Source organism: Gekko japonicus, unplaced genomic scaffold (genome assembly GCF_001447785.1).
Source record: "Gekko japonicus isolate JY-2015 unplaced genomic scaffold, Gekko_japonicus_V1.1 scaffold14, whole genome shotgun sequence".
NCBI lineage: Eukaryota > Metazoa > Chordata > Lepidosauria > Squamata > Gekkonidae > Gekko > Gekko japonicus.
Genome location: NW_015176452.1, coordinates 2,655,538 through 2,681,862, shown reverse-complemented (window position 1 = coordinate 2,681,862; position 26,325 = coordinate 2,655,538). Strand labels below are relative to the sequence as shown.

Sequence of the window (26,325 nt, the reverse complement as noted above, 5' to 3'; positions counted from 1 at the left end):
GCCCCCTCCCGCCCCCCCGCCAGGTGGCGGGGGGGGGGGGAGGGGGGAACCCCGCCCCCAAGAGCGACCGACCACCCGCCCGCCCCCCCACCTCGCCCCAGCAGTATTTAAAGGAAGTATTTAAACACGGCTGGGGAGAAGCAGGGGCCGCGCGGGCTCCCGACTTGCAAGAGGAGAGTTCCCCTTGTGTAAGGCAGGAGCGCCTGGTGCCCGCTGTTTTCAAACGGGTGCTGCTGGCTCCTGCCTTGCAAGAGGAAAGTCCCCCCCCCCCACCAACTATTTAAAGGGAAGGCGGGGGCAAGGGCGAGCTGTGTCCAGGATGTGATGGCGTCACACCCTCCTGGAACGCTCCCTAATCCCCCCACCAGGGAGACAATTGGACCTGGCAACCCTGTCTCCTGCACACAGTTCAAAATCTTCATATTAGGACCAGCAGAGTAAAAATGTTTTCTAGTCAAATAATGTAAAGAATCAAGCTTTAGTTGAGGATTTCGTTGGAGGGAAAGGAGCCAGAAGGAAGAACGTGTGTCCGGGTTTTGATTCAAGAAACACGTGTAACAAAAAATCCGAGCACCTGGATTCTTGGTTCTTGAATGCATGTACAAGAGACTAAAAATATCACATTACTAATTTACTGTAGCGGGAGTTTTGTATAGAAGCGTCACATTCGCCATACCGATCACGGCCTTTTGGCCCCACTGTTTACATGTCTACTAGGGATTGATATGCTTGGTTGCATACCTCAGTAAAGGCAATGGAGTTAAAGTGCCACAAGACTCATCTTTTGTTTTGGAACAAGGGACTAGCAGGGCTACCAGTTTTTATTTTAATGAGTTGGCAATTGGCTTATTAAAAGCTAGAGAGTGCCTTTGAGCCCATGGGGAGTGAATTTCCCTCAACAAGTGACTTCAAAACAACTTTCACATAGTGGAATGAGGGAAAGGAGCTTTTAATGGCAAAGTCTCCTGTGGACTACTTGAACCCTGAGACCTCTCCTTTTTATAAACTAGGCAGTATAAGTTGTTAGTGTTTTGAAATATAACATCAAGAAGTATTCAGGCATTACAAGTAAATGCCATTGTTGATTTGTGCTGTTTTATAAAAAGAGTGAGTTATCACTCCTGAAATTTGTGAGGCTAGTGAGGAAAACAGAGAATGATTCTCTACATGATTACTCAGAATTGAGTTCAATAGAATTTGTAAGTAAGTATTGAACTGCAGCTTAACATTCCACTTTTAAACATGTCTACTTGGGAGAAAACCTAATTTACTGAAAAAGAAATATATCCAAATAAATGGACTTAAAACTGTAGCATAAATAATTTTGTAAACGTTCTAACCATAAGATCCAGCTATGGCTATAATTTTGGTGGATGCATTATTTTCACAGAAACTCAAAATACTCTGAGATCTACTTTTACATTTTTGTTTAATAGAACTGCACTGCTTCTCTAACCACAGAAAAGCATTTTGAATAAAACTTTAACTCAGTTGTATTTATTCAGTTCTCTGCTAACTCTCTTTTCCTGTTTATGCCCTGTAGCATGCTCTCTCTTTTCTCGCTGCGCCAGAATGACTGTCCATAGGCTTCTCTGAATGCCCACTTAAATATATATATATATACTCCTAACACACATTATCTTCTTTCTGTACCACCAAAGGTCTGCGTTCCCCTTAGTTACAGAAAAGGAGTGGAGCTATCTGCTTAACTGGTTTCTCAGCATCTCTCCACCTTTTCTTCTGTTTCCTGACTCTGCAGTTCTCTCTGCATCTTGTGTGATCCCCCTTTTCCTTTATGCAGCCCTTAATAAAGCAAAAGCAAGGAAAGTTATTGTAGAACTGGGGAGAGGAACATCTCTACTAGCAAGTGAGGTCGGGGCTTGTCTTCTGTTTCCTTCCATGTTACAGGCATTTAAGCGTAGGGTGACCAGAGCCTTTAGTGAGCCAGCCCTGTTGTTATATATTGAACCAGACTCATCCCTGAACTAGTACCTGGATCTGGTTGAGCTTGTTTCCCCGGAACAATAGATGGCTAGGATCCTGGAGTAGACCAATAGAGAAACAGTGTTATGTAAATAGCCTATCGTTGGGAGTGGGGTGTGTTTGGGTTGTGGTGTTTGCATACTTAAAACAGGGCAGCGGCCCTGTAGTTTGTCTTGTAGTGTTCCTGAAATCACTTAATGAAGTGGAGCTGTTTCACTGCAATGCGTCCAGAACCCAGTATTTAATACCTGTGGACCCAGGACCAGCCCAGAATGTTGGAGTTGTGTTGGTGTAATGTATTCAGCCTGACATGCCCGGACTTGCCCGGGCTGGCCAGGCTCAATCCTCAATAGCTTCATGCCAAAAGACAATGGGCCACTAGGATCCTAGCCAGGCCCAATGAAAGGGCTAGGTCCCTAGCCGGGAGGCCAATAGGTCTCTCGGTTACTGTAAATAGCCTATCGGGAGTGGGGTGTGTGTTTAGGTGAGCTTGGTGGCGGGTTTTCTGAAAGAATATAAGCCGGCCTGTGAGCCGGTCAGTTGTCTTTGTTCTCAACTAAATAAAGGTATGCTTAGCTGAAATCACTCTCCGTCTGCATACTTTTCAGTTGTATATTTTTGTTTAGTTGTCTAAATTATGGCCCCGGTCACACGGGCAGGATATCACGGGGAAGGGGAGGCGTGGCTAATTGCCCCGGCGCAGTTTGATCCACAATTATGCAATCAGACTCGCCGGCGGCACACCACGGGTCCTTCCCTCGGCGCCGGCAGGTAAATGAGGGACCGGAGGGGAATGCCGTGTGCCGGCGCGATCACACCACGGGAGTCTGGAGGCAGCCCGTGGCAAACGTTTACTAGTACCTTGGAGGTACTAGTTTTTTAACTCGCATTGTCAGCGGTAAACCGCGGGTGCGCTCCACTTCCCAGATGTTGGGGTGTGATCGTTCCCGGATAATCTGCCCACCATCTGTGCCTCTCCCGCGGCAACTTTGCCGTGTGACCAGGGCCTATGTTCCTTTGCAAGCTGCTGTGAGTCCCCTGTGGGGAGAAAAGTAGGGAAGAAATATTAAATAAAGATTTTAAAAGGAGTGCTGAGCTTTATACAGAAAAGAGAGAGATTGAGAGAAAATAGGTTGGATTTATACCCTGTCCTTCACTACCTGAAGGAGTCTCAGAGTGGCTTACAATCTGATTTCCCTTCCCCTCCCCACAACAGACATCCTGTGAGGTAGGTGGGGCTGAGAGAGCTCTCTCGAGAACTGCCCTCGACCCAAGGTCACACCAGCAGCTGCATGTGGAGGAGTGGGGAATCAAACCCGGTTCTCCCAGGTCAGAGTCCGCACTCCTAATCACTACATCAAACTGTAAATATGATTGTAAATATGATCATAAGAGATTGTAAATATTATCATGTATCCCAAAATGACACTTTTATTTCTCAGTGTAAGTACATTGTATGCCTCTAAAGTGAGTTCAAAGTAGGGGAGAAATCCAGAATTTAAAATAATCTAGAACACCAGAGTAAATGACAATTATGTTTATGTTTCCATCATTGCCTATACCCTGAGCATACATGGGCAAGATATGAAGTGCCTGCAGGTCCAAAGAAAGACATGTGCAGGGAGTGTTCGTGTGCCTGCTTGATGGGAAGAGGTCTATAATATTTTGGATGAGGAGTGGAAGCTGTTCTTCCAGGGTTAAAGCAGCAGGGACAATGGAGCCCTGAACATATTTCACAAGACCCTGTCCTTTCCAATGTGTTTTGGGCTTCTTCCTGCCATTGCATATGAAGAGGGCAGAACTAAAGGATCATATATATCTCCCTTGCATACCCACCTGCCTTTTGCAGTACACTGTTCCTTTTGGGATGTAATGTTGGAATTGTAAATTCTGATAGACAGTACTACTGATTATACTGTGCATAGTTTGCAAATATCATAACATTAAATTATAATAAAGCTATAGAGAAAGAGAAGGGGAAAGGGCCAATGTAAAACAGTCTGGTTCCAACTTGTGTAATGTGATCCTCTTTCTAGGGTAGGCGTGGAGGTGGAGCTGTGTAAAAGGACAGCTTGAGCCTATAACAATTGTGCTGTGCCAGAGTGTGAATGTAGTGGGAAATGGAATGTAAAGTATGTTTATTTGCTCAGCTTCTTCATGTTGTGATAGAATGTGACTTTTTGCGGATTGGAGTGAGGCTGAAAGACATATGTCTATCAGTTTTTCAGCACTTTTGTTTAAGTGACATACAGAACAGTAGATAGAACAGGACTATGGTGGAACTGGTGGAAGAAGATGGACACAGAGGAGTCTGTTTCTGCAAGTAGCCTGTAGTGTTGTTGTTGTTTGTTTATTATTACTAAAGTGCCTAAAATATATTACTAAAGGGGTTTGGTCATTTTTCTAGAGATGCCCACTTATTTTCACTGTTTTTGTGAGTTAGGTTACCTAAAGAATAAGATTTTAACATTCAGTTCTTCTTCAAATGTCTCAGGAAAAGTGGCACTAATTCCAAATTAACATTATTATTAATAACAAGGTACAGCAAAGAAAAAAGTGTATATGTTTGGAATAGCTACAAAACAAAAAGTTCTGCATGAGAAGGGTTGACTTCATTCTAATCTGTGTTTCAGAACAGTACAATTCTCCAGAAGAAACTGAGTCTTTGGAACGTAGCATTGTTTGTGAAAAGCTCTTTGATTATCCTCATATAGTTGTATTTCCAGAGGTAATAAGGTCCATGGCTGGTGTGAGACTTCGGGGACTGACTTCTTCTAAACTTTATCAGCGCCGGCAAGATCGTCTGAGTGGCACAGGGTCACTATGGAATGATGGGAAAGAGAGGGCAGCTGGGATATTTGGGTAGGTCATTTGGATAGCAGATTCATGATCAAGGATTAATGGTGAGTTTTCCTAAGCTACTTTTGAAGCAGGAAGTAAAGAAAACTAGACAGACTGAAACAGCTATGTTTTAATTTCCACTCTTTGTTTGAGGAAAAAGGTTTCCTTTAATTTCTACACAATAGCAGGAAAACAGCCATGGAAACTTTTATCATTAATGATCCTGAGCTGACAAATACAGAGTTGTAAGCACTGTATTAACAAAAACTGGTATTATAAATTCATAGTTTTGTTATATCCTACTTAAACCTTGATAAGCATCTGGAACTGACCAGTGGAGACTTAAAATAAGGTTATTGTAATATGCATCATTTTCTAAGCAAGTTATTTTTTAGCCATGTCCTTTTCAGAATCTGGTCATCTACAATTTCGATTAATCATACTCATGCCCAATGTTCCCTCTAAGCTGTGGAGTCCTGTGAGCAAAAATTCTACTTTGTGAGCTACTGGCATTGAAGTTGTGAGCAAGCGATTTGGATACTGCTTAAATTAGTTTGCTCTGGAGCCATCCTTCCTGAGCTGAGACTAAAATGTGCGAGCTGGAGGCTAAAAAACTGTGAGCTAGCTCACACTAACTCAGCTTAGAGGGAACACTGCATGCCTATCTAGAGAACTCCTTATAGGATACCGAGCCATATAGCAAAACTTTTAAAATCTATCACCTGATAGTAGTACCCCCGGCCTTACATGTTGTTGTTTTCAGCCTAAACAGGTTTTTAAAACAGCTTGTGTGCTGTTTGCTAAGTGAATTTAAAAGCACACGATTTGGAAAACAGCTCTTTATACTCATGTACAAAGGGGCTCAGTAAACTTGGTCATTATAGTTAACAGCATTTGCACTGAAGTAAGTATAAAGACAGACGAAGTACTAATGTAGAAATTGGTCACCGGGTGTTGGGAGACCTAAAGCGGTCCGTTTCAGAGGGTCGCCATGTTGGTCTGCAGCAGAACAGCTCAGAAGGGAGCTGATGAAGGAAGCAGTGGGGAAAGTTCTACCGCCCAAATCTTCTTGGTCTCTAAAGTGCTACTGGACTAAAATCTTGGCGGTTCTAAAGCTATCAAGACTAGGCTCCTGTACTTTGATAGCTTTATGGAAAGGGACATTTTGGCTAGTGTAGCACATCCCTGAGAAGGATGGGAAAAGCTGACCCTGACAGAATTATTTGCTCTGTAATTGGCCAAGGAGCACACTAAGACAAATCCTTCAACTTCTTCCATTTAAAAGAAAAATTCCTAGATAACATGGATGTGAGGGTAACTAAGGCCTGTGTGACGTGTTTTCACCAAGCTAAAAATATGTAACACCCTTATATCGGGGCCTTCCAAGTATTCGACAATCCTCCTGTTTTGCAGTATCAGGCAGGCAGCAAAATGTGATTTGTTGAACCCCTGGTGGCTGAATTTAGGTCATAAGATATGCAAGTCTGATGTAAATCGAAAAGCTGCTGTCTTCCTAATCGTCTGGTCCGCGCCTGCTTAAGGCTTCACATTGTGGATTTTAGGAAGTATCACTTAATGAGGAAAGTTATACAGTAGAAACCCTGAGATAGTTGAGAAAGGCAAGAATAGCAGGTAAAGTGAAAGGTGCAGAGCAGTGGTTTTTAAACTGTGTTTCAAGAAATTGCCTGAGGAATTGGTATAAATTCTCAAATGTAACAGAGTCAATTTTCTACAATTCCTTGGCAGATAGATGTAGGCCATATAGCAAGGTTTGCCAGTCTCCAGGTGGTGGCTGGAAATCTCCTGGGATTACAACTGATCTTCAGGTGATCGAGATCAGCTCACCTGGAGAAAATGGCTGCTTTGGATGTTGGACTCTCTACCCCACTGAAGTCCCTCCCTTCCCCAAACCCTGCCCTCTTCAGGCTCCACTCCCAACATTTCCAGGTATTTCCCAACCCAGATCTGGCAACCCTGCACCTAGCCATCTTCAGAGGTTCCTTTCTGTACACCTTTAACACCTGAAGTAATACAAGGGAGATGGTCTTTCTAAGAGTGGCACCATTTCTTTGAAACTCCCTGCCAAGAGAGGTCTGCCTAGCCCTTTCTTTATCAGTGTTTCGGCATCTGTTGAACACTTTGCTTTTTAAGAAAGCATTTAGATTTTAATTGCTGGTTTTATTTCTATTTTTTTGGTCTGGAAGTAGTTATTGCATGCGGATGAGAGCCAGTTTGGTGTAATGGTTAAGTACGCGGAACCGGGTTTGATTCCCCACTCCTCCACTTGCACATGGCTGGATGACCTTGGGCAAGCCGTAGTTCTGATAAGAGCTGTCCTTGAAAAAGAGCCGTTTCTGTCAGAGCTCTCTCAGCTCCACCTACCTTACAGGGTGTCTGTTGTGGGGAGGGGAAGGGAAAGGAGTTTGTAAGCCGCTCTGAGACACCTTTGGGTAGTGAAGGGCAGGGTATAAATCCAATCTCTTCTTCTCTTCTTCTTCTTCTTAAGCTCTTGTCTTTGTTGTGTAGTTGTACTGGTTCTCTTGGTGTTTGTTTCTGTAATTTGTTTTAGCATCTGTTACAAGTGCTTGCCTTGACCTGGATAGTCCAGGCTAGCAGCCCAAAATCTTGGAAGCTAAACAAGGTGGGCCCTTATTAGTCGTTGGATGGAAAACCAAGAAATACAAGGGTTACTATGCAGAGGCAGGCAACCGCAAACCACCTCTGAACATCTCTTGCCTTGATAAATGTGCAAGGTCACCATAAGTTGGCTGCAATGTGATGGCAAAAAAACGGGGGGGGGGGGTTGGTGGTATAGGCTAGAAGGACCAGGTAGAAATGTTTCCTTGAATAAAAACAAATCCATGTCAAAAGTTTCTTGAAATAAGGAAGTTTGGGAGCCACTGATACGGAGGACAAAGTAATGAGAAGTACAACTCTCTAAGGAATTAGAAATATTTGGGGGGAGGAAATAAGCACTGAATAGAGCAGGAACAAACATACTGTTGTCTACAATGATCGGAAAGGAAGGGAAGTGAACCCAAGCCATGAAGGTCAGAAATATGGAACAAGAAAGCATGGGACAATATACATTTTGAACATTTGGGATGCCAAGGTTATTAAACAAGAAGTTACAGCTGAATGCTGGATATAATAGTTACTATTCTCATAACCATAGAACTCTCTTAAGTTAATTCTCAATTTCTTTTTGTTCTGTATAAATTCAAAATGAATCTGACTGAAACAACAATAACGTATGGTGAAAGCTTGGGAGCTTGATGCCTCTCTTTCAAATATATTGAGATGTGCAAGCATATAAATAACAATAGCAATGTTACATCTGGAACACAGAAATTGTTGCCATGCAAAAGTTCAACGAATGCACTGGGATAGTGAGCAAGTATGTATGGTTGGAAGGCTGCCAAATTTACTTATCAAAGGGGTTCCTTTTTTGTTTCTTTCTCAAGATCTAAGACCCTTCTGTGTTATTAAGAATTAATGTTAATTGATATAACTCTACCGTCTTTATAATTTTTTCTTCATTCTGATAGGGTTGCTTGGATAGTAGGGCTTCTGTAACTTTAGTGTTAAATATGGTAAATCTTTTCACATTTGACATTTTTTGCCTGTTGTATGTGGGTAGATGGGTGGAATGAATGCATTTAAGACCTGTAAGAATCCAGAAATATTTCTGCGGTCAAAAGGAATTAATTTTTTTTTAAATGACCTCACAAAGAAGCAGATAATTTGACTGTGGGTGGGAGTTCTAATTTCTCTGGGTTGAATCCTATGGTAACTTTAATGGAAAGAACAAATATAAGTAGATCTTTCCCCACCTTCTCTCCCTCCAAATGCTCCCAAAAAACTATTGTTGAACTATGGGGGATCCTTGTAAACAAAATGTACCATTGCATAGGGGACTGTCATAAGAAAACTGATGAGTTTGTTTTCTCTCTGTTCCTAATAGGGGACTGTCATAAGAAAACTGATGAGTTTGTTTTCTCTCTGTTCCTAATTTTGCTGAATATTTAAAGTTATGATACTGCAAGTGGGCAACAGTTAACATCTTAATGTAATTAAGTGGTACCACTAGTTCAATCACACATTGTAGTTAATTTTTGTAAAGATTGTTTTTTGCTGCAAAACATGTTATTTTGAGAGAAGGGGGAGCAAACCTGTTCACAACATCCCTACCTTTCACTTGTATAATAAATACTTGGTAGTGTGTCAGGACATAAATAAATCCATAAACATGGGCTTGATTATGATTTGGTTATCCAAAGTCATTTTGTTCTCAGGAACTTATTGAAAGCTATCATTGTAATATAAGTAATGCTGATATTTTCAAGAAAATGATATTCACGTTTTCTTAAGCCATAAAACAAACTACATAATTATTTCTTACCTTCGGCCTCTCTTCTGCTTCTTATGATATGTCATTATTCTATAACTATATATATTTTAATATGTAAATTGAATCAACATAAATAAAAAATTTAAATGTGAGAAAACGTTCTCTTAATTTTGTTGATTGTCTGCAAAGGAATTGAAAACGAGGGCAAACTTATTATTTACTGTGTGGTGATTATGGTGATGTTTTTGTTTCGATTCCTAGTAACATGTCAGATGCTCTTGCAAACGCTGTTTGTGAGCGCTGTCACTCTCGCTTTGATCCCACGGAGCGAATTGTGAACAGCAATGGGGAGCTGTATCATGAAAACTGCTTTGTCTGTGCTCAGTGCTTCCGTCAGTTTCCAGAGGGACTTTTTTATGAGGTAAGATTCCTATGAGGTAAGATTCCTACACTTATAATAAAGATGAAAGTTACTTGGCATTTTCCTCCACAGACCTGGTCCTGTGAGGATTAATGGAACTGGATTTTTTCTATGGAGCTTTTGATGGGCTTGGATTCTTCAGGAACTGCTTTCCTAAACAAGGGAACAGAGTAGTTTAGCTGTAAAAGCCATAAATAAAGACTAGACCACCAAAAACAATGTCCCCCTGTCTTAATTTGCTTTCACATAGTCATTGATTTCATGGAAGCGTAGCTCAGAAGCATACTTTAGGTCATCACCTGGCTCCTCTGTGTTGAAACAATTCCCCAACACTCTAAACATATTAGCCAATATTATTCAGATTAGAGAGAGTTGAAAGGCAAGCATCAGTGTAACAGTTGCTCATAGGATGAGGCATAATGGTACTAAAACAAAGTCACCCACCCCGAGTTGTGTTAGGGTTACTATGTTCCCTATTAGGTACAGTAACATAGAGTAACGTAACACTAAAAATAACAGGAACTGGAAAATGTTGTGTAATACAGCTTGCAAAAGCAGAGAAAGAGTTGTATGAGCCTCCCACGTACAGGTAAGAATGGTGTTGTATTGCACCTGCATATACTATACAGCAGTGTATTTTAGTAGTGTATATTTTATAAGGCTATGTTCTCCTACATCTGTCTTACAGTTTGAAGGGAGGAAGTATTGCGAACATGACTTCCAGATGCTCTTTGCACCCTGTTGTGGGGAATGTGGTAAGGCCCCTGATTGTAAATAGTTATGCCTTGTCTTTTGGTGGTGGGGGGAGATACTGAGATAAAGCAGAGTGGGGTTGGTGATAGAGGCTTTTTTCTCTGGGGTCCTGGATGAGAGTAGAAAAAATGTAATGAAGAAACATAGTATTGGTTACACTCCATAATTCAGCCTTGTGTTTCTAAGTCATGGTTCCTGAGATTGAGAAAGCTTTTGTGGTTTAGTGGTTTAGTGGCACTGATGTTGGTCTTAAACCCAGCAAACCTGGCTTTGATTGCCTGGGTTGCCTTAGTCTGTCATCCATAAAATGGGAATAACATCAGTTGCATGGTGGTTTTGAGACTGAACAAGGTAGTTGTAAAGCACTATGAACATTAAAAGTGCTCCATAAATAATATAAATCTATTAGCGATGAGATTCTGAGAGAATCTTGATGGGGACAGAAAAGATTCTCCTACAGTAAATAGCCTTTAAATCATGTTTCTTTTCCAAGGTGAGTTCATCATTGGCCGTGTTATCAAGGCAATGAACAACAACTGGCACCCAGAATGCTTTCGTTGTGAGATTTGTGATGTGGCTCTTGCTGATTTGGGCTTTGTGAAGAATGCTGGCAGGTAAAAAGGGGCAGAAGGCATGAACATGAGAGAATTTGTGGGGTGGTGAAGAATGGCGTGATACAATTTGAGTCTGCAGTACAATGTTAATTAGCTGCAAGAGCTGCTTCAGTCACTGTAAGATGACATGAGGGAAGGGATCAGCAATGAAATTTCCTAAAGATATGTGTGCACTGACAAGAAGGTCTGAAAATCACTGGCACAAACACATTCCCTTTTATGGCACTTAATATTTCTTTCAAAACAAACCATCTTCCTTACAAATGATGGAGTTTGTATGGGTTAAATATATAATGTCTGGAGGATTTAGAGAGGAACAGCAGAGTGTGTATAGACTCAAAGTGGCTGATACATGCCATATGTAGAGCAGAAGGAATGGGATAGGGGAGATATTGACAAAACACAAATAGTAGTATGCAGGTAAAGTCAGGGAACCACCCTCAAAATTGTGGGCAAATTCCTTTAGACAAAGGAGGATGCTTTGGATCCTCTGAACTGGATACTTACCAACAGCAAGTTGAAGGACAGAGTATTGCTCAATGTAAGACCTTCTTTTCTCTTTGAATTTTAACATTTTTTCACGTTTAACAAGTATAAACAAGTTTATAAAAGAAGATACACAATATGAAGATAAAGAAATAAAAATAGACCTACCCAGAATACTTCCAAGGTTCATACCCATCTCCACCTAGTAATTAATGCATTACACAGCAATTAAATGAGAACTTCAGGTTTTTCTGCATCTGATATCTTGGAAGATTCACTAGAATTGACAGTCTCTCTTCCTCTAGTGGAACTGAGAACAGCGATGGAAAAGTGTGTGCATAGCATTACAGCCCCACCTTGATATGCCAGGTGCAGTGCTTTAACATCACAGCAGGTAGATGAACTGGTATAGTGCTGCTTAAGTGGATATGCTAGGTAATAGGATGTGATAGTAATGGCAACTGCATCAGCAAGGGTAGCATCACTTACTGTTAAAATGAACTAGATTAGCAATTTGTATCAAGTTACCAGAAATCTTTTAGCTCCTATGCAATTCATTAACCATGCACATTCAGATAGGAGCCATATAAAGCTGCACAGCGTTGTTCTAATTCTGTTTCGCTAAACAGTACTCTGCAAAAAAGGCCCAGTCAAATACTATTTAGTGCTAGTGTGGAATTTATAACCTGTTCAACATTCTGCACAGCCAAAAGGTGAGCAGTGAGTAATTGTTTGAGCTCTCTAAAGAATCCAAATGTTCTTCCTTTATCGTGAATTGTGGTTAAGTTGTAGATTTGCTTTAGTACATAAAAATCCATATTCACAATCTTCCCAAAGCTCCTATACAGAACACCTTAATGAATTTTCCCAGTTTTGAACTTGATTGCTGGCTTTTCTGAGATCCTTTGGAGAATATCGCCAGCATGCACAGCATGACATTGCAAGAAAAGCTGTGCATGTCAGGCTTCTTGAAATTTAGCTGATATCTGAGACAATCTGTATTTGCTTCAGTTGTCTTTCAGTGCCATTGTTTTTTCTAATGGAGCCACTATGCTTATTAAGCACTTGCTTCTTTCCCAAATCCTCAGTTATTCAGGAAGTATAGTTACATGCTGTAACACAGATTATATTTTGATAGATTGAAATTGCATAGGGAATTAGCTCTGGCTGGTGACAGCTATGTGACATTGCTAGGTTTTATTCCATGGTATTCAAGAGTGAAGCATAAGCTCTGGCTGTGATCTTGGAGTAGCGCCGCTGTGATAGCTAGGCAATGGTTAGGAAAGTATGTTTAAAAAGTTGTTTTGTTATATTTACAGTTCAGATTTAGCACTTAAGGAGCTGTCATTTGTTTTCCCATCACAACTTGAAGGTAGCTTGGCAGACTTTTTGCTGCAAAACAAACCACATAAAGCTTCTCGGAACTTCTCTGCTACAAAGAAATACATTACTGGATCTAGGGCACCATTTAGGCTGGTGAGGCAGGAAGTAATGCGATTGCCAAGTGCCAGGATCCGCTGCATTTCACAGGAAGTCTTCACACCATCATAACTGAGGATATAAATGTAACGGTTTACGTGATAGGGCACAAAGCAGATCAGGAAGATCATAAGAACCATGATAATCATTTTGATGGCTTTGTCCTTGAGATGTTTCTCAACTCTGTTCCCGCTCTTCAGGCTGCGTATAATCAATAAGTAACAAGTAACTGTGGTAAAAAACGGAAGCGTAAATGCCACAGCCAGGGACACAAGAGCATGGCGTGATGCCTTCTCTCTGTAAAGCTGCAGGCAGACAGTAGTATTGTTCAACTCAGCAGTCTGCACACTGACCAAGAGAGGTGCCATTGCCACAGCAACTATAACCCACAGGAAGGCACAGGCCAAATGGGCATAGAGTGACTTGCGGAGTTTGATGGACTTTACAGGGTGCACAATAGCTAGGAAGCGATCTATACTGATGCACATAAGGAAGTAGATGCTGGCATACATGTTGAGGTAGAAAAGGAAGCCTGTGAGTCGGCATGGGATCTCTCCAAACGGCCAGTGATTGCCTGAAAAGTGATACACCAATCGAGTTGGTAAGACCAGCACAAAAGAAAGGTCGGCTACAGCGAGGTGCATCAGAAAAATGTTGGCTGGGGTGTCTGACTTTTGGTGCCGGATAAAAAGCCAGAGAGCCAGAGCATTGCCAACAAAGGCTAGGATGAAATCCAGTAAATAGAAAGTAGCAAAAAGGAGGTTCTCCGTGTGGGTCTCTTTGCCACATTGTTCTGAACTTTTCAGAGAAGTGTTGAATAGCACATCCAAAGAGTCTGCTAGGCTGGTCATTCCTCACTGTAGGTCTTGATGTAAACCTGAAATAATCAAAAAGAAAAGAAAACACTAGAGACTCGTCTTTATAATCTGAGGAAGCAATATAGAAGTCAAACATGCCTGCTGTTTGCTTAAGTTTGTACCAGCCACAGGCCAGGTTCTACAGGGGCTTTTCAGATGCCTGCTGCCTACAGTAGTAGCCCTTCACACCCTCTAAACAGGCCCCCAAACAGAGCAGGGTCCTCTGGAGCACAAGTGCAAGTGGATGCTTGTGGAAGTAAGATTGAGCTGGCTCCTGTGCACATACAGAAGCACTTTATGGCTTTGTGCACAAACATGGTCCTCTCTAGAGCCTGGCCACTCTTCTTATGCCCTGTACATGACTTTGATTAAAAGTATACATGCCCTTACTCTGTTTTACAATATCTATTTTAAACATTGTTTGCAGTATAATAAACTGAACACTGCAGATTTCATTTCTACGGTACAATATTCTTCCCTCATTGCTAGTTCCCCTCAAGGTAATGTTATTGAGGACCTATGCCGTATATCATCCATTTTTCTTGATAGTTTCACTTTCTGATCAATAATTATAATATCTGCACACAGTTATTTGTTTATGTTAATTATAGTCCATCTTTCTCACTGAGACTTGACGGATTGCATAGAATAATTCAATGCAGTCAATAGGATGAGACATATAGTAAGACAAGTAATAGGATTAGAATTGCTCAAATCTGAAACCATGCAGAAATCTGAATTTAACATTACTATTAAACATGGAATGTTAAGCAAGTATGAAGCAAGTATGAAGCAAGTATGAAGTAAAAATGCCAATGTCGATCCATTTAAGAAATCCAAACAGCAACAAGAGACAATACTTTTTATTAGGAATAGCTAAAAAGTCACAAAATAATGAGCAACCTTTCAAGTTCGTTAGAATTTTTTTTACAGCTGACAAACATTGAGAGGTAAAGAAAGGTAAGGTGAAGGAAAATGTTACTGGGTGTAATGAAAAGTTCAACTTGCAGTAGACTTTACATGGAATGGAGGAAACTTAATTAAATGATACCACAACTGGTCCCAAAATATTTCTGGTTATAACAAATCATTTCAATAAAATAAAGTGCAATTCCTCCATATGGCCACAGAGTGGTTCCTTGTACACCATTGTACTAAAAGAAAAACTAAGAGCTTTTTGATCCTGAGTCATTACCTTTTATTTATCTCCTATTCATTCCAAAGGAACTTGAGCAGTCAAAACATTTTATTAATTGTCTGTTTATACTTAAAGAGAACAATGCAACGGGCTGGACAGAATCACAAAGATCAGTATGTCAAAGTTCTACAAACAAAATCCATTTTTTGACAGATGAGAGCTCCTTTTTCCTCTTATAAGAAATTATTTTTTAAAGAGAATGCTATGCTCTGGATTTTCTTATACCAGTCCATTAGTAATGTTGGAGCACTTGATTTCTGTGAGACTGCAGCACATATTTTTGAAGCAGGCAAATTTTCTGGTGGATTGCAGAATCTGCGGATGCACAAAATGGTTTAATATTTTTTTAATTCTGTTCTCAGGTTTGCTTAAGAGTAAAGACCTTGCAGTGAGTATAGGACAGTGGAATGTCTATATCAGATACAGTTTTAGAAATCCAAGCTTCTGGTTTTTCTCAGAATTGCTTCTGTAGGTCCACCATGTTTCATAGGGTAAACCACACATGACATTGGCCATCTGTGATTGCATCTTCCAGTGTGCATTATAGCTACAAAAAGCAACTGTTGAGGGTGAGCTATAGTGCTGAGAAGAGAAGGTTTAACTACTTGTCTCTGGGCTGTTCCCCAGTCAGAAACTGCTAAGCCCCAGAAGAAAAAGGGAAAGTACATATACTGAGCGGTCTTTTTTCCTTCCTGGGGCTCAAAACACCTGTGGGGTGAGGACAGGGGAAATTGCATAGTAGTAAAATTTACTTCTCCCTTTCCAGCGCCTTGACCCTGATCTATACTAGGGACCCACCACCACTACTTTTTGCAACTAAAATATACATATTTTGCTCCAGTCACAAGTCTTCATTGTCATCACATTCGACTAGTTGGTTTGAAAATTAAGGAACAAAGTATGCAAACAAGTATGTTGTTTTAACTCAATCACATGTAATTGATTAACATTAAAGTTTGGAATAGGATTGCTGCCTTCAAGGTGTTAATATTTATTTATTTTTAATTTTATTGGATTTTTCAGCTACCCTCCCCTGGCAAGCTGGGCTTCGAGTGGTGTACAACATATATAAAGTATAGATTTATATGGAATGACTTCTGGGTAATTCACCTGTAAATATTGCTATTGTACAGGTTCTGAATTAATACGTAGGTAATTTACTTAGCACTTTTGTATGGATTACGTTGCTATAGACTGTTTTGAAAGAACTAGATCTGGTTTATTCTGTGTCTTTTGGATTTAATGTCTTTTGGATTTATACTTGTGGTTGGTGGTATTTGAAGTGTGACTGCACAACACTGCTCATTTCATTCTGGGCACTTAAGCCCAACAAGTTATCACATTGTTCTGGAGAGTTGCTGTGGTTTCCACAAGAAGAATGTTGGTGTTTTAAAAGGTATTGTAAGTGCTAGTTCTGTTTGAAAAATTAATCCACTGTTATGATTTCTGCAGCTTACCTAATTATATCAGCTTTACCAACCACATCTCTTTCTGTAGAGACCTGATCTGGCCACAGTCACATGTACCCTGATCACTTCCAGAGTAGATAATTATAATGTGCTGTGTATGGGGCTCCCTTTTAAAAGTTCTCAGAAAATTCAGCTCGTTCAAAAACCAACCACCTAGTTGATGTCTGGGGCAAGTCACACTGAGCATATTGCATCACTTTTAGCTCAACTTCATTGGCTCTTGTTTCTAAGATCAATTTCAAAGTGCTGAGTTTGACTTTTAAGCCCATTAACAGATTGGTACTGGATACTTGAAGGTCTGCCTACTGTGTCCACATCCGTAGGTCATCTGACGAGGTTCTGCTTTTTGTGCCACAGCTATTAGACATTCAAAAAGTGGCCATATGCAATAGGATTTGTTTGGTAGTGGCACTGGCATTCTAGAATTCCCTCTTTCACAAAGTGCATCCAACTTTTAATTTTTTCAGGCTTAATTGACATTGAGTTGGATTTGTAGTTCATTTGGCTTTGTATCTATTTGGGTTAATGCTGGATTCAGCTGGTTTCTGTTGAATATTTTATTCTATTTTACTCTGTTTGTTCTATGGTTACTAGATGATTGTTCTTGTTTCCTTACTTAGTGTGAAGTTGAGAAAAATTAACTATTTTTAATCAATATTGTACTTTGTTGTAATCTACTCTGGGGATATTTCATACTAAAAGGCAGGATAAATCTTGATACTAGATAAAATAAATGAAATATGTATCTAAATCATTTTGCAGTAAAACCAAGCTGATACAGTTTTATTATTTCCTCCTGGAACCAAGGACACTGTTTTTTCTGAGAAAGCAGAATGATTTTAAAAACCATCATGTTAGGAACACTTCATGAATTCCTGTGTTGAGATTATTTTACAATGCTAGCTATCTGTTCTCATGACTTGGATAGATGTAGATACATTCAAGGAGTTTTTAATAGACTACTACATGCTGTTTAAGTTTAGCTTCTAGTTCTTAAACCATTTTCACACAACTTTTAAAAAAGTGCTTTTGAATATCTTTGCACTTTGTAAAGGTTATTCATGAAAGATAGAATGCAGAAGAAAAAAAATGCACATGTAGGTTTTAGATTTGCATTACAAATCAAACTCACTTAAGCTTCTTTGTGAAAATGCCTTTGCATCATGCATAGGCTGTTCTTTGTGCCCTATCTTCCAGCTCCTATAATTTACAGACACCACAAAACTATCTATTGCTGTAAGTGGGAAACTGATAAGGTTTCTAGTGCAAAACAAACAAAGAGATCTTCCTCCCCATTGGAACCCAAACTCTTACCTTTTGCAGCCCTGTGGAGGTGATGGACAAAGATCTGGTTCAAATGCCAGCAAATGAAGGAAAGAGAACACGGCTGAAAAAACTGTGATGATCCTGAAGACCTGCTCAGTGGGAGAGGAAGAGGGAGCCCCACTATATAGAGCCCTGCTAATGATGATAGTCCATTATCATCTGGCTTGCATAAGAGTAGGGTAGATAACACATTTGCTGAGAAAGACAGTTTTTATTTCAGCAGAGCTCTTGGAAGGGGGAGTTGCTGTTGTTTTTATGAATATTCCAGTGTTTGTTCCTCTGTCTCTGACTCTGTCTGAACTCCTGCCTTTTAGACCAAGTCTTTGGAGCCCTCTGACCATTTTTGGAGGGCTTGGAAAGAGTTACAGAAAGGGAGGGGAAGTTTGGTGTTGCAGACACAACAGGACATTTCAGAAGGGGATAATTCCATAATGGTAGGAGTGGGGGGAGAGTTGAACGGCTGCCATAGTAACGGCTCTGTGATTCCAAGACCTCCCTTTGCCTGCAGTGGAGGAGGGCCTATAGGGTGGCAGAGCGGGGCTCCTGAATGAGCAGGGGTGATAATGGTTTGTCAGTGGAAAGGGCTGAAGGCCCCTTATTCAGTTGAATGAGAGGGATCTCTCTTTAGGACATTTGCTATAGGGTCTTAGTGTCCTGCCCTGTATAATTAGTCTCCATTCCACAGTGTGGAATAAAATTGATGCCTTTATGCTGAGATGAACACAGCTGCATGCTCCCTTTTATAAAGGCACGCTGTCTGCTTTCTTTCTAGGGACTGTGGCTCTTGTCTGGATTTACAGTTTCTTCGACTCAAGGGAGGGACGGAAGAGAGAGGACTTGTGAAGAGGGGGTGTTAATAACATTCCTTTCCACTTATGCTCACAGGGACTTTTTATTTGAGGCCTGTAAAAATACAAAGCCACACAACAACTTCATAGCATTGAGAGTTATTATTAGCTCCATTTTCTGACAGGGACCTGGAGGCTACATGACCTGCCTGCATCTCTCAGGAAGCCTCAGAGACAGCCCAGAATAAGACCTCAGGCTCCTGGCCCATTAATATTTCATATATATACTGCCAATTTCTGTGTCTGTGCACCTTGCTTGACAGATAAGCAAAGCTGGCTGTATCATGAGAATTCCATATATAGGGGCAAAATTGTGTACAGTGAACTTGGAATTGGAATTGCACACATTTACCATTATATTTACATGCCAAAAGTTACTGACCATTTTTACTGCTTTTTGTCACACTAGCATTAAGAAATAAAGCATGAAAAATGATGGATGATGCTTCCCAGTTCTTTGCTTTCTTTGCATTTGTACTCTAGGCACCTCTGTAGGCCTTGCCATAATCGTGAGAAAGCCAAGGGCCTGGGCAAGTATATTTGCCAGAAATGTCACTTGATAATTGATGAGCAGCCTCTGATGTTCAGGAATGACTCCTATCATCCGGATCACTTCAGCTGCACACACTGTGGGTATGTCAACCATCTCCTGTCCCAGTTACAACTAAGGAACAAGTGAAAGGGGATAGAATGGGCAATTGTGCTGTCTCTTTCGAGGATGAGTGATCTTCAGACTAAAATTGCTGCGATTAAGCAGACTGACAATTTGTTCTATATGTGAAAGATTAAAAAGCTGTTGAACCAGAAAACGACAGGAGCTGTAGTCATTGTGCTGAACTTACATAAACTTCCCCTTATACAATAAGTTTTTTCCCAGTTGGGTCTGTTCTGATAGAGCATGAAAACTGTTTTTTTAAGAAAATTCTGTTTTACTGAAACATAGCCAAGGCTTTCTTGAACACCATAATTTATAATGGTTTAGAATTCCTCTCATCCCCAGCAGGGCTTGATTATCTACTGTTTGAAACTCTGTTACTGAGATTCAAACTACCATTATCAAATGGCTTTACACAGTTTATTTCATAACCTTGTTATTAGTCATGGAGTGGAAGGGTCAAAGTAAGGACCTTTGTTTTAAATATTTTCTCTTGAGACATTTATCCTTGTTTGGCTGGAGGCTCATAAGAGTACTGGGATTTAGTCATCAAGTAACCATTAGCTTGTAGCAAAGCATAAAAAATTTTCTCTCAAAGTTCCTCATGGGTGTTTTTTTTTGGGGGGGTGTGTTGTTGTTTGTGCAGGAAGGAGCTGACAGCTGATGCCAGGGAGCTGAAGGCGGAGCTCTACTGCCTGCCATGCCATGATAAAATGGGCATACCAATCTGTGGAGCCTGTCGCAGGCCGATTGAGGGTCGAGTGGTCAATGCTCTAGGGAAGCAATGGCATGTGGAGGTGAGAATGTTTCCATTGTGCTGCTTGCCGTGGAATGCGTGTTGCAGCATGGCTGCTGACAGAGTCTGTCAGGTATCAGAATTAACAGTCAATCATTCCATTGTCTGTGTGAAGTTATAAGTGCATGCCAGTGTTTTGAATGTATGCTTATTCGGATCTCTAGTATACCTCATTCCAAAAGATTCCAAAAGATCTGCTTAAAGGTTATTAACAGTAATAACATTGCTAGAAATAATCAACACACAAAAAAGCCCCACCTGTCTAAGATCATTGACTGCAATTAACTTAGAACTGTATCATTCTGCTTAGGACTGCTTTAATAAAAGATTTAATGTTACTATATTTTCTACTGGTTTGATCCAGGCTGCTTCCTGATATAAAATTATCTCCAAAATAGACTCCAGGACCTAACATACTCTTTAATTTTACAGCATTTTGTTTGTGCCAAGTGTGAGAAGCCATTCCTAGGACACCGACACTATGAGAAAAAAGGTCTGGCTTACTGTGAGACTCACTATAACCAGGTAAAGTCTGCCAAATTTTGTATCATGTACATTTTGTTCTGATGAAGAGAACAGGTAGAAGGCAGTTGCCAATGGAGAAATCAGAGAAATGTTCATTTGTCACCTGAAACAATCAGATAGATATAAAAATTGCTTACAGTCTTAATATATACAGTCTAAACCATGGAAATGCAAAGCAAAATGCTTTGAGCAACAAGTAGCCATTTCAACGCTTCCCCATTTGTGTATATGGTGTAACTGCTGCTATCCGGTGGTGCTTAGTTGTAGATTAACTAACTTACAAAGAAATTCGTAGGATTGCCATTAGGGGGTCGAAAACCTTGCCCCACTCCCTGACACTAGCACTGCTAGTGTTTGGATCCAATAGCAGGTTTTCTTCCACCTCAGTAGCCCCTTTTCTTTCTCCCATAAATGTCAGTAGGACACAATTCACTTCCTACGGGAGTGATGTAGACTGCCATGTAAGGCGGTCTGTGCAACGTGTCTGAGTCATGTTATTAGCAATCCATAGGTGGTGGGCAGAAAAGGGAAACCGGTCATGTGGGTGCTCAGCTATAAGTCATCCTTGCCAGATTCACTGACATGGCACTACACAAACTAGTGTATGCTCTTCCCAGACCAGTGAAAGGCAGACTGTGTAACAAAATTTATTTGAGATGCTTAAGAACATCAGGCCCTTTCCTGTGGCTTCCAAATGAGTTCTTACAAAGAAGGAAACATTCTGTTATTTTAATTATTCATTCTTGAATATGTCTCATGAAATAACTGATCTGAATATTGTAGCAGATTTCTGGTTTCTCCACTGGGTTATCAGCCTGTCTTTTCCTGAGCAAAACAGACCTGGAGCAAGACACAGTTAGAAAAATGCTAGTATGCTGCCTTATTGGATCAGAAATCTAGTTTAAAAAATGAACTATTTTTGTCTTGATATTTTTTTACTGATATAAAAGAGTGATGTGTTGCCTCCATGAAAGGTACCAGAATCAACCTTCAGTGACCAACAATTTAAATGTGATCGATAGGTAAGAAGTGTGCAGATGTGTGAGACAAGCTGAAATGTGTTGTGACTTGGGGCATTATTTCATTGCATATAATTAATCAGTGCTGAAAGTTCCACTAGTAAAAAGCCTCTCTCTTTTTTTTCCTTTTCGCTACAGCTCTTTGGAGATGTCTGCTATAACTGCAGTCATGTGATTGAGGGGGATGGTAAGTTTGGGACTGTTAATGCAGCTGTCGCGGTCCTGCATGGACAAGGCATCAGTGATCCTTTTTACATCTGGACTCACTGACTGTAGTTTGATACTCTCCTTGTTTGATATTTCTCACTAGTGGTATCGGCTCTCAACAAAGCCTGGTGTGTGAACTGCTTCTCCTGTTCCACCTGCAACATCAAGCTCACTCTGAAGTAAGTAGCAACCCAAGAGGGTTACTGCAGAGACCATGGTGATACTGCATTGTCCTAAGAGGCAGCTGGCCAATAGAACTGATTCAAATTTGGGATATTCTTGGCTAAGATATGTATGTGAGGAGCAGGAGAAACCTGCTAATCTGAGGAAACCAACTTTTATATAAGGATTAATCAAAAATATCAAAACCAGTGTTGTGCACTGTCACTCCTTAACGGTATAGCAAGATTAACATTAGGTATGCCTTCAACAGCAGGGTCTTTCATGTTTCTTTCTGGGGCAGAATGCTCCTGCACTGCTTGTTATACATTTTTCAGTTGCGGTGTTCTCAGGTAAGTCAGCCCAGCATGCTGTTTCAAACATTAGGGTGGGAATCTTACTTAAAAGTAGATCTACTTGGGAGGCAGTAGAGGTAAGGTACGGGCTGCAGATACAGCATCTTCTAGGCGTCTGATTGCGTTTCCAGTGGCATCCGGCGCCCGCCCATGTCCCCTCGCAAACAAGTCATTTTCCCCCCCCCAAGTCTCCATGGATGCGCACAAGCACACAACGGAGCATGCACACACCAGTTTTAAAAAGTAAAAAAAACACCCCGTTTGCCACGCCGCCTCGCTTCTTTGCCTGTCGTGTGATCGGTACCTCCCCCCAAGCCACAGGACCTCGACGGGACCTCAACCGGATGTCTGATCGCGCAGTCGCGCGTTAGTTTGCCCCGGGGCGAACAGCCATGCTCCCCCCCCCCTGCATTTTCCAGCCCGTGTGACCGGGGCCCTAGAACTTCTTTCTCTATTGTGCTGCTTTTTTAATTTGCAGGAAGCTTTTATGTAGGGAAGCATTAAAAATGCCTTCTCAAACCTGAAGTCTGAAATAGTACAGCCCATTTGACCTCTGCAGAATTCTGATACCTCATTTGGCTTCAGGTGCACACCAGGTCCAAGTGCAAGCTGGAATGAGTAGCTAAAAGCAGGTTCTAATCATGAGTCATGTCAAGCAGTAATATTCTTGTGATGTCTAGATAGATGTGAAAAATGAAAGAGAGGCCAGGACCTTAGCCTAGTGATGAATTATGTGGTTTATCCTTGCAGAATTGTTTTAAAATATATATTTTAGTCAAGATTACAGTCTTCCTGGAGGGCAGTTGTGGCTGATATTCTTTTTCCTCCAAGGACTCCTTCTCTATAAGGGTCTGTATCAGACAGGCATGGGAGACAGAAGTGAGCAATGTTGCATCTAATGTCGTCTGTCCCAGCATGCAGTGGCTGTTTGAGCTTCCAGGAAGAGGGCTTTCACAGCCTCAGAGTCTTGTAACTAGAGATGCTGAACAGTGAACACGGAACCACCATCTTCATAGCATGTTCTCATGAAGATGGAAAGGATTTTTATTAGAGACAATAGTTTTAAAAAATCCACTGAAGTGATACATTACTTAGATATTAAACCTCTAATGATCTTGTGAATGAAGTTTAATTACTGTGTATTTCTTTGAAAGGAATAAGTTTGTGGAATTTGACATGAAGCCAGTGTGCAAGAAATGCTATGAGAAATTCCCTTTGGAGCTGAAAAAACGACTGAAAAAGCTGTCCGAGCTGGCCACTAAGAAAACTCATCCTAAAGCTCTGGATTTAAACTCTGCTTAAACATTTCAGTGGTTTCTGCTGACTACACTCATGTTAACCAACTGCAAAATAAAACTATGAGAATGGCTTGAAGGACACAAGGCAAGCAAATACTTCCCAGTAATATCTTGCACTCTGCATATTGTTCTCATTTGGAGTATGATGTGGAGTCTTAAGCTCTCCTTAGCAGCTGGGAGAGGCTGCACTAGCCTTTGCACAAAGTTATGTCTTAAGATTTTTGCCATTTGTCTCTTATTTTTTAATGAGGTTCAGGTTCAAAATGTTAGTTTCCTCCTCTTCTTTTTTTTCTTTTGACCAAGAAAAACTAAGATCAGCCTGAGCAAAACTGAATCAGAGCAGTACAAAGGTGGACTGAAAAGGGTATCCAGTCATTTCTGAGCTCAAAGTCACCCATTCCAAGCTGTTTTCCCCTTACAGGGGGAAGAAAATACAGGATAATGCATAGTGTTTTTTACCTGTAGGTGAAAAGCAGCTTAGGGAGGGTGGTTTTGAGCTGAAAATTGGATATAGAATCAAGGATTAATCAGCCTTTCTCTTCCCACCTTTCATTCACCAACTCGCAGCTTGCCCTTGCTATTTAAAACAAACACAGAATAAATTAATATGGAACTCCATGCAACCATAGCTGGTTCCATGTTATCTTAAAAACTACAGGTAACTAACATGTGGGGCCAATGAGAACTAAGTAGTAATTTCCTTAAAACATTTACAAATTACATTATTAGAATTTTTATATTGTTCAGCACAAACTTACATTATTGACTGTTTCTACCTACTATAGTAGCTAAGTTGCTGTTGATTTACTTTTTTATATTAATGAAACACATCAGCTGCTGAAAAAGTTCATGATGTTTAGCTTTCCCTCCTCTACTTTCTCAAAGATATGAACCAGGAATAGAGGATCTGAATAGATCAAAGAGAGGAACTGTAAACCCATAATTCTAGACAAAGAGAGAGAGAGACTATTTTTTGGAGCGTGCATTCATAGTAGTTGGGGGGAGAGTTGTTTCTAAGCTTTTACACATTTGCTCCTAGTTCTGCTTCTTCACTTATAATGCAGGCATCAGTAAGTGTTCTAATATCAACAAGAGATTAGGAAATCTCTGGGATTTCGTCCTAGGAATGATTTACCTTACAACTCACCTTCATTTCAGTGTTGGCTGTAATGTGATCCTGCTTAGCTGCTCTAGAGCTTAGAACTATGTGCTACCTTAGCTAATCCTCAACCCTGGGGAAGGTATGCTTAATTTGACTGAGAAGGAGCTGAGAGGGAGATTGTTGAAGGGAGGAGGAGCAGGTGGATGACGGGCGACCACCCCCTCTTCCAACCACTGATTTTTCTTCAAATGCCCAGCATTACCAGACAAGTCCACCTTTAGGAAGTTCTTATTTGCTAGGTTATGTGTAGTTCCAGTCAAAGTGGCATTGTTCTTACCAATTTCCATGACAGTCAAACGGAACTATTTACGTCCGTATGGTAGAAAGTTATAGGAGGAAAAATTAGCCACTAAGTAATTGTTGTTTAAAGCACAATTTGCCTTTATTAATATCTTTACTATAGCAACAGAGTATGGTGTACTGTTTCCACTGTGACACAGAAGGATCCATTTTTATATTTTCCTTAGCACTAAGACTGTGGTAGCACAGCTAATAGCACAAGTTGATTGTTTTTCTTGAGAATAATCTTTTGAATATAAACACAAGGAGCAGCATATGTTCCTGGATATGTCAGGGAATACACACTGATTTCACTTGCCCCCATTCAGAGTGCTCTGTGTGCTCTGATCAACACATGGAAGTTTTGTGCATGTGTGTTGCCATATTCATTTCAGTGGGGAGAACAAGAACACGTGTATTTGTTAATTCAGTTGAAAGGGATGAGGCAGCTCTGGAGGGTGGGGAAGCTTTGTGTGACCGTTGTAGAGCCCATCCCCAAAACACAGGTGGGTGTAACTTTCTACAGTGCAACTGAAAGAACAAAGCACACACACTTCTGTCCAGAATTCATTTTGAGTCTTCCATGCTTGGAAAATGTTAACTGTACCTGTATCATCTTCCTACAACCATAGCTCTTGTTCTGTGATCCAGTTTTATGTGAAAAAATGGTATTGAGCCAGACAGTGGATGGGCAATGGTACTGATGGATGGGCAATGGTATTGAGCTAGTTGAGCCAGACAGTGGATGGGCAATGCAGCTTATTGGGCATCTCTTATTAAGTAACGAATGTGGACAGACAACATACACACATAGATTTATGCCTGATTTTCTTCATCCAGCGAGTGATATTGATCTGCTGATCTGGCTTGGGGTGTTTTGCACCCCAAGCCAGATCAGCAGATTTAAGCAAAATTATTTGCTTAAAGAATTTTAATGTGGTGATCTGTGGAATCGCTGGTTTCATGATACCCTTCTTCCTTCAAAGACTGGATGCCACTTCAGACAGATTTTCAAGACACCTGTAATACTGTATAAAGTATGTGCTGTGCTTTCAAAATAAAATAATATAATGGGAAAATGTTACATTAAGATATGATTAGTAATAAAGGGAAATACCCTGGTTTCCTATTATAAAGAAGGTTAGCTTTGGAATTCCATATTTCATTCTGGCTTCTGTGGAATTGCAAGAAAGTAAATGGCTTGATGGAGCTGCGGTGGCTCAAGTGGTTAAGACGCTGAACT

General features: G+C 40.7%; 2 protein-coding genes across 3 annotated transcripts in view; one reads left to right on the top strand and one right to left on the bottom strand.

The window, feature by feature from the left end:
- Nucleotides 1–26,325, top strand: part of LIMS2 (LIM-type zinc finger domains 2) — a 26,991-nt gene extending 666 nt beyond the window's left edge. The window contains exons 2-10 of one of the 2 annotated variants that reach the window (XM_015426856.1): nucleotides 9,437–9,596; nucleotides 10,285–10,351; nucleotides 10,843–10,963; nucleotides 19,110–19,259; nucleotides 19,928–20,078; nucleotides 20,510–20,602; nucleotides 21,760–21,808; nucleotides 21,932–22,007; nucleotides 23,498–26,325. In XM_015426856.1, coding sequence (XP_015282342.1) covers nucleotides 9,437–9,596; nucleotides 10,285–10,351; nucleotides 10,843–10,963; nucleotides 19,110–19,259; nucleotides 19,928–20,078; nucleotides 20,510–20,602; nucleotides 21,760–21,808; nucleotides 21,932–22,007; nucleotides 23,498–23,645 — 1,015 coding nt within the window. In that variant the 3' untranslated portion in view covers nucleotides 23,646–26,325. Of the gene's footprint in view, nucleotides 1–9,436; nucleotides 9,597–10,284; nucleotides 10,352–10,842; nucleotides 10,964–19,109; nucleotides 19,260–19,927; nucleotides 20,079–20,509; nucleotides 20,603–21,759; nucleotides 21,809–21,931; nucleotides 22,008–23,497 lie in introns of those variants that run through there. The other variant, XM_015426857.1, reaches the window with a different exon arrangement.
- GPR17 (G protein-coupled receptor 17) lies at nucleotides 12,763–13,984 on the bottom strand. Its single transcript, XM_015426858.1, has one exon. The coding sequence runs from the start codon at nucleotides 13,777–13,779 to the stop codon at nucleotides 12,763–12,765; it is 1,017 nt and encodes a 338-aa protein (XP_015282344.1). The 5' UTR covers nucleotides 13,780–13,984.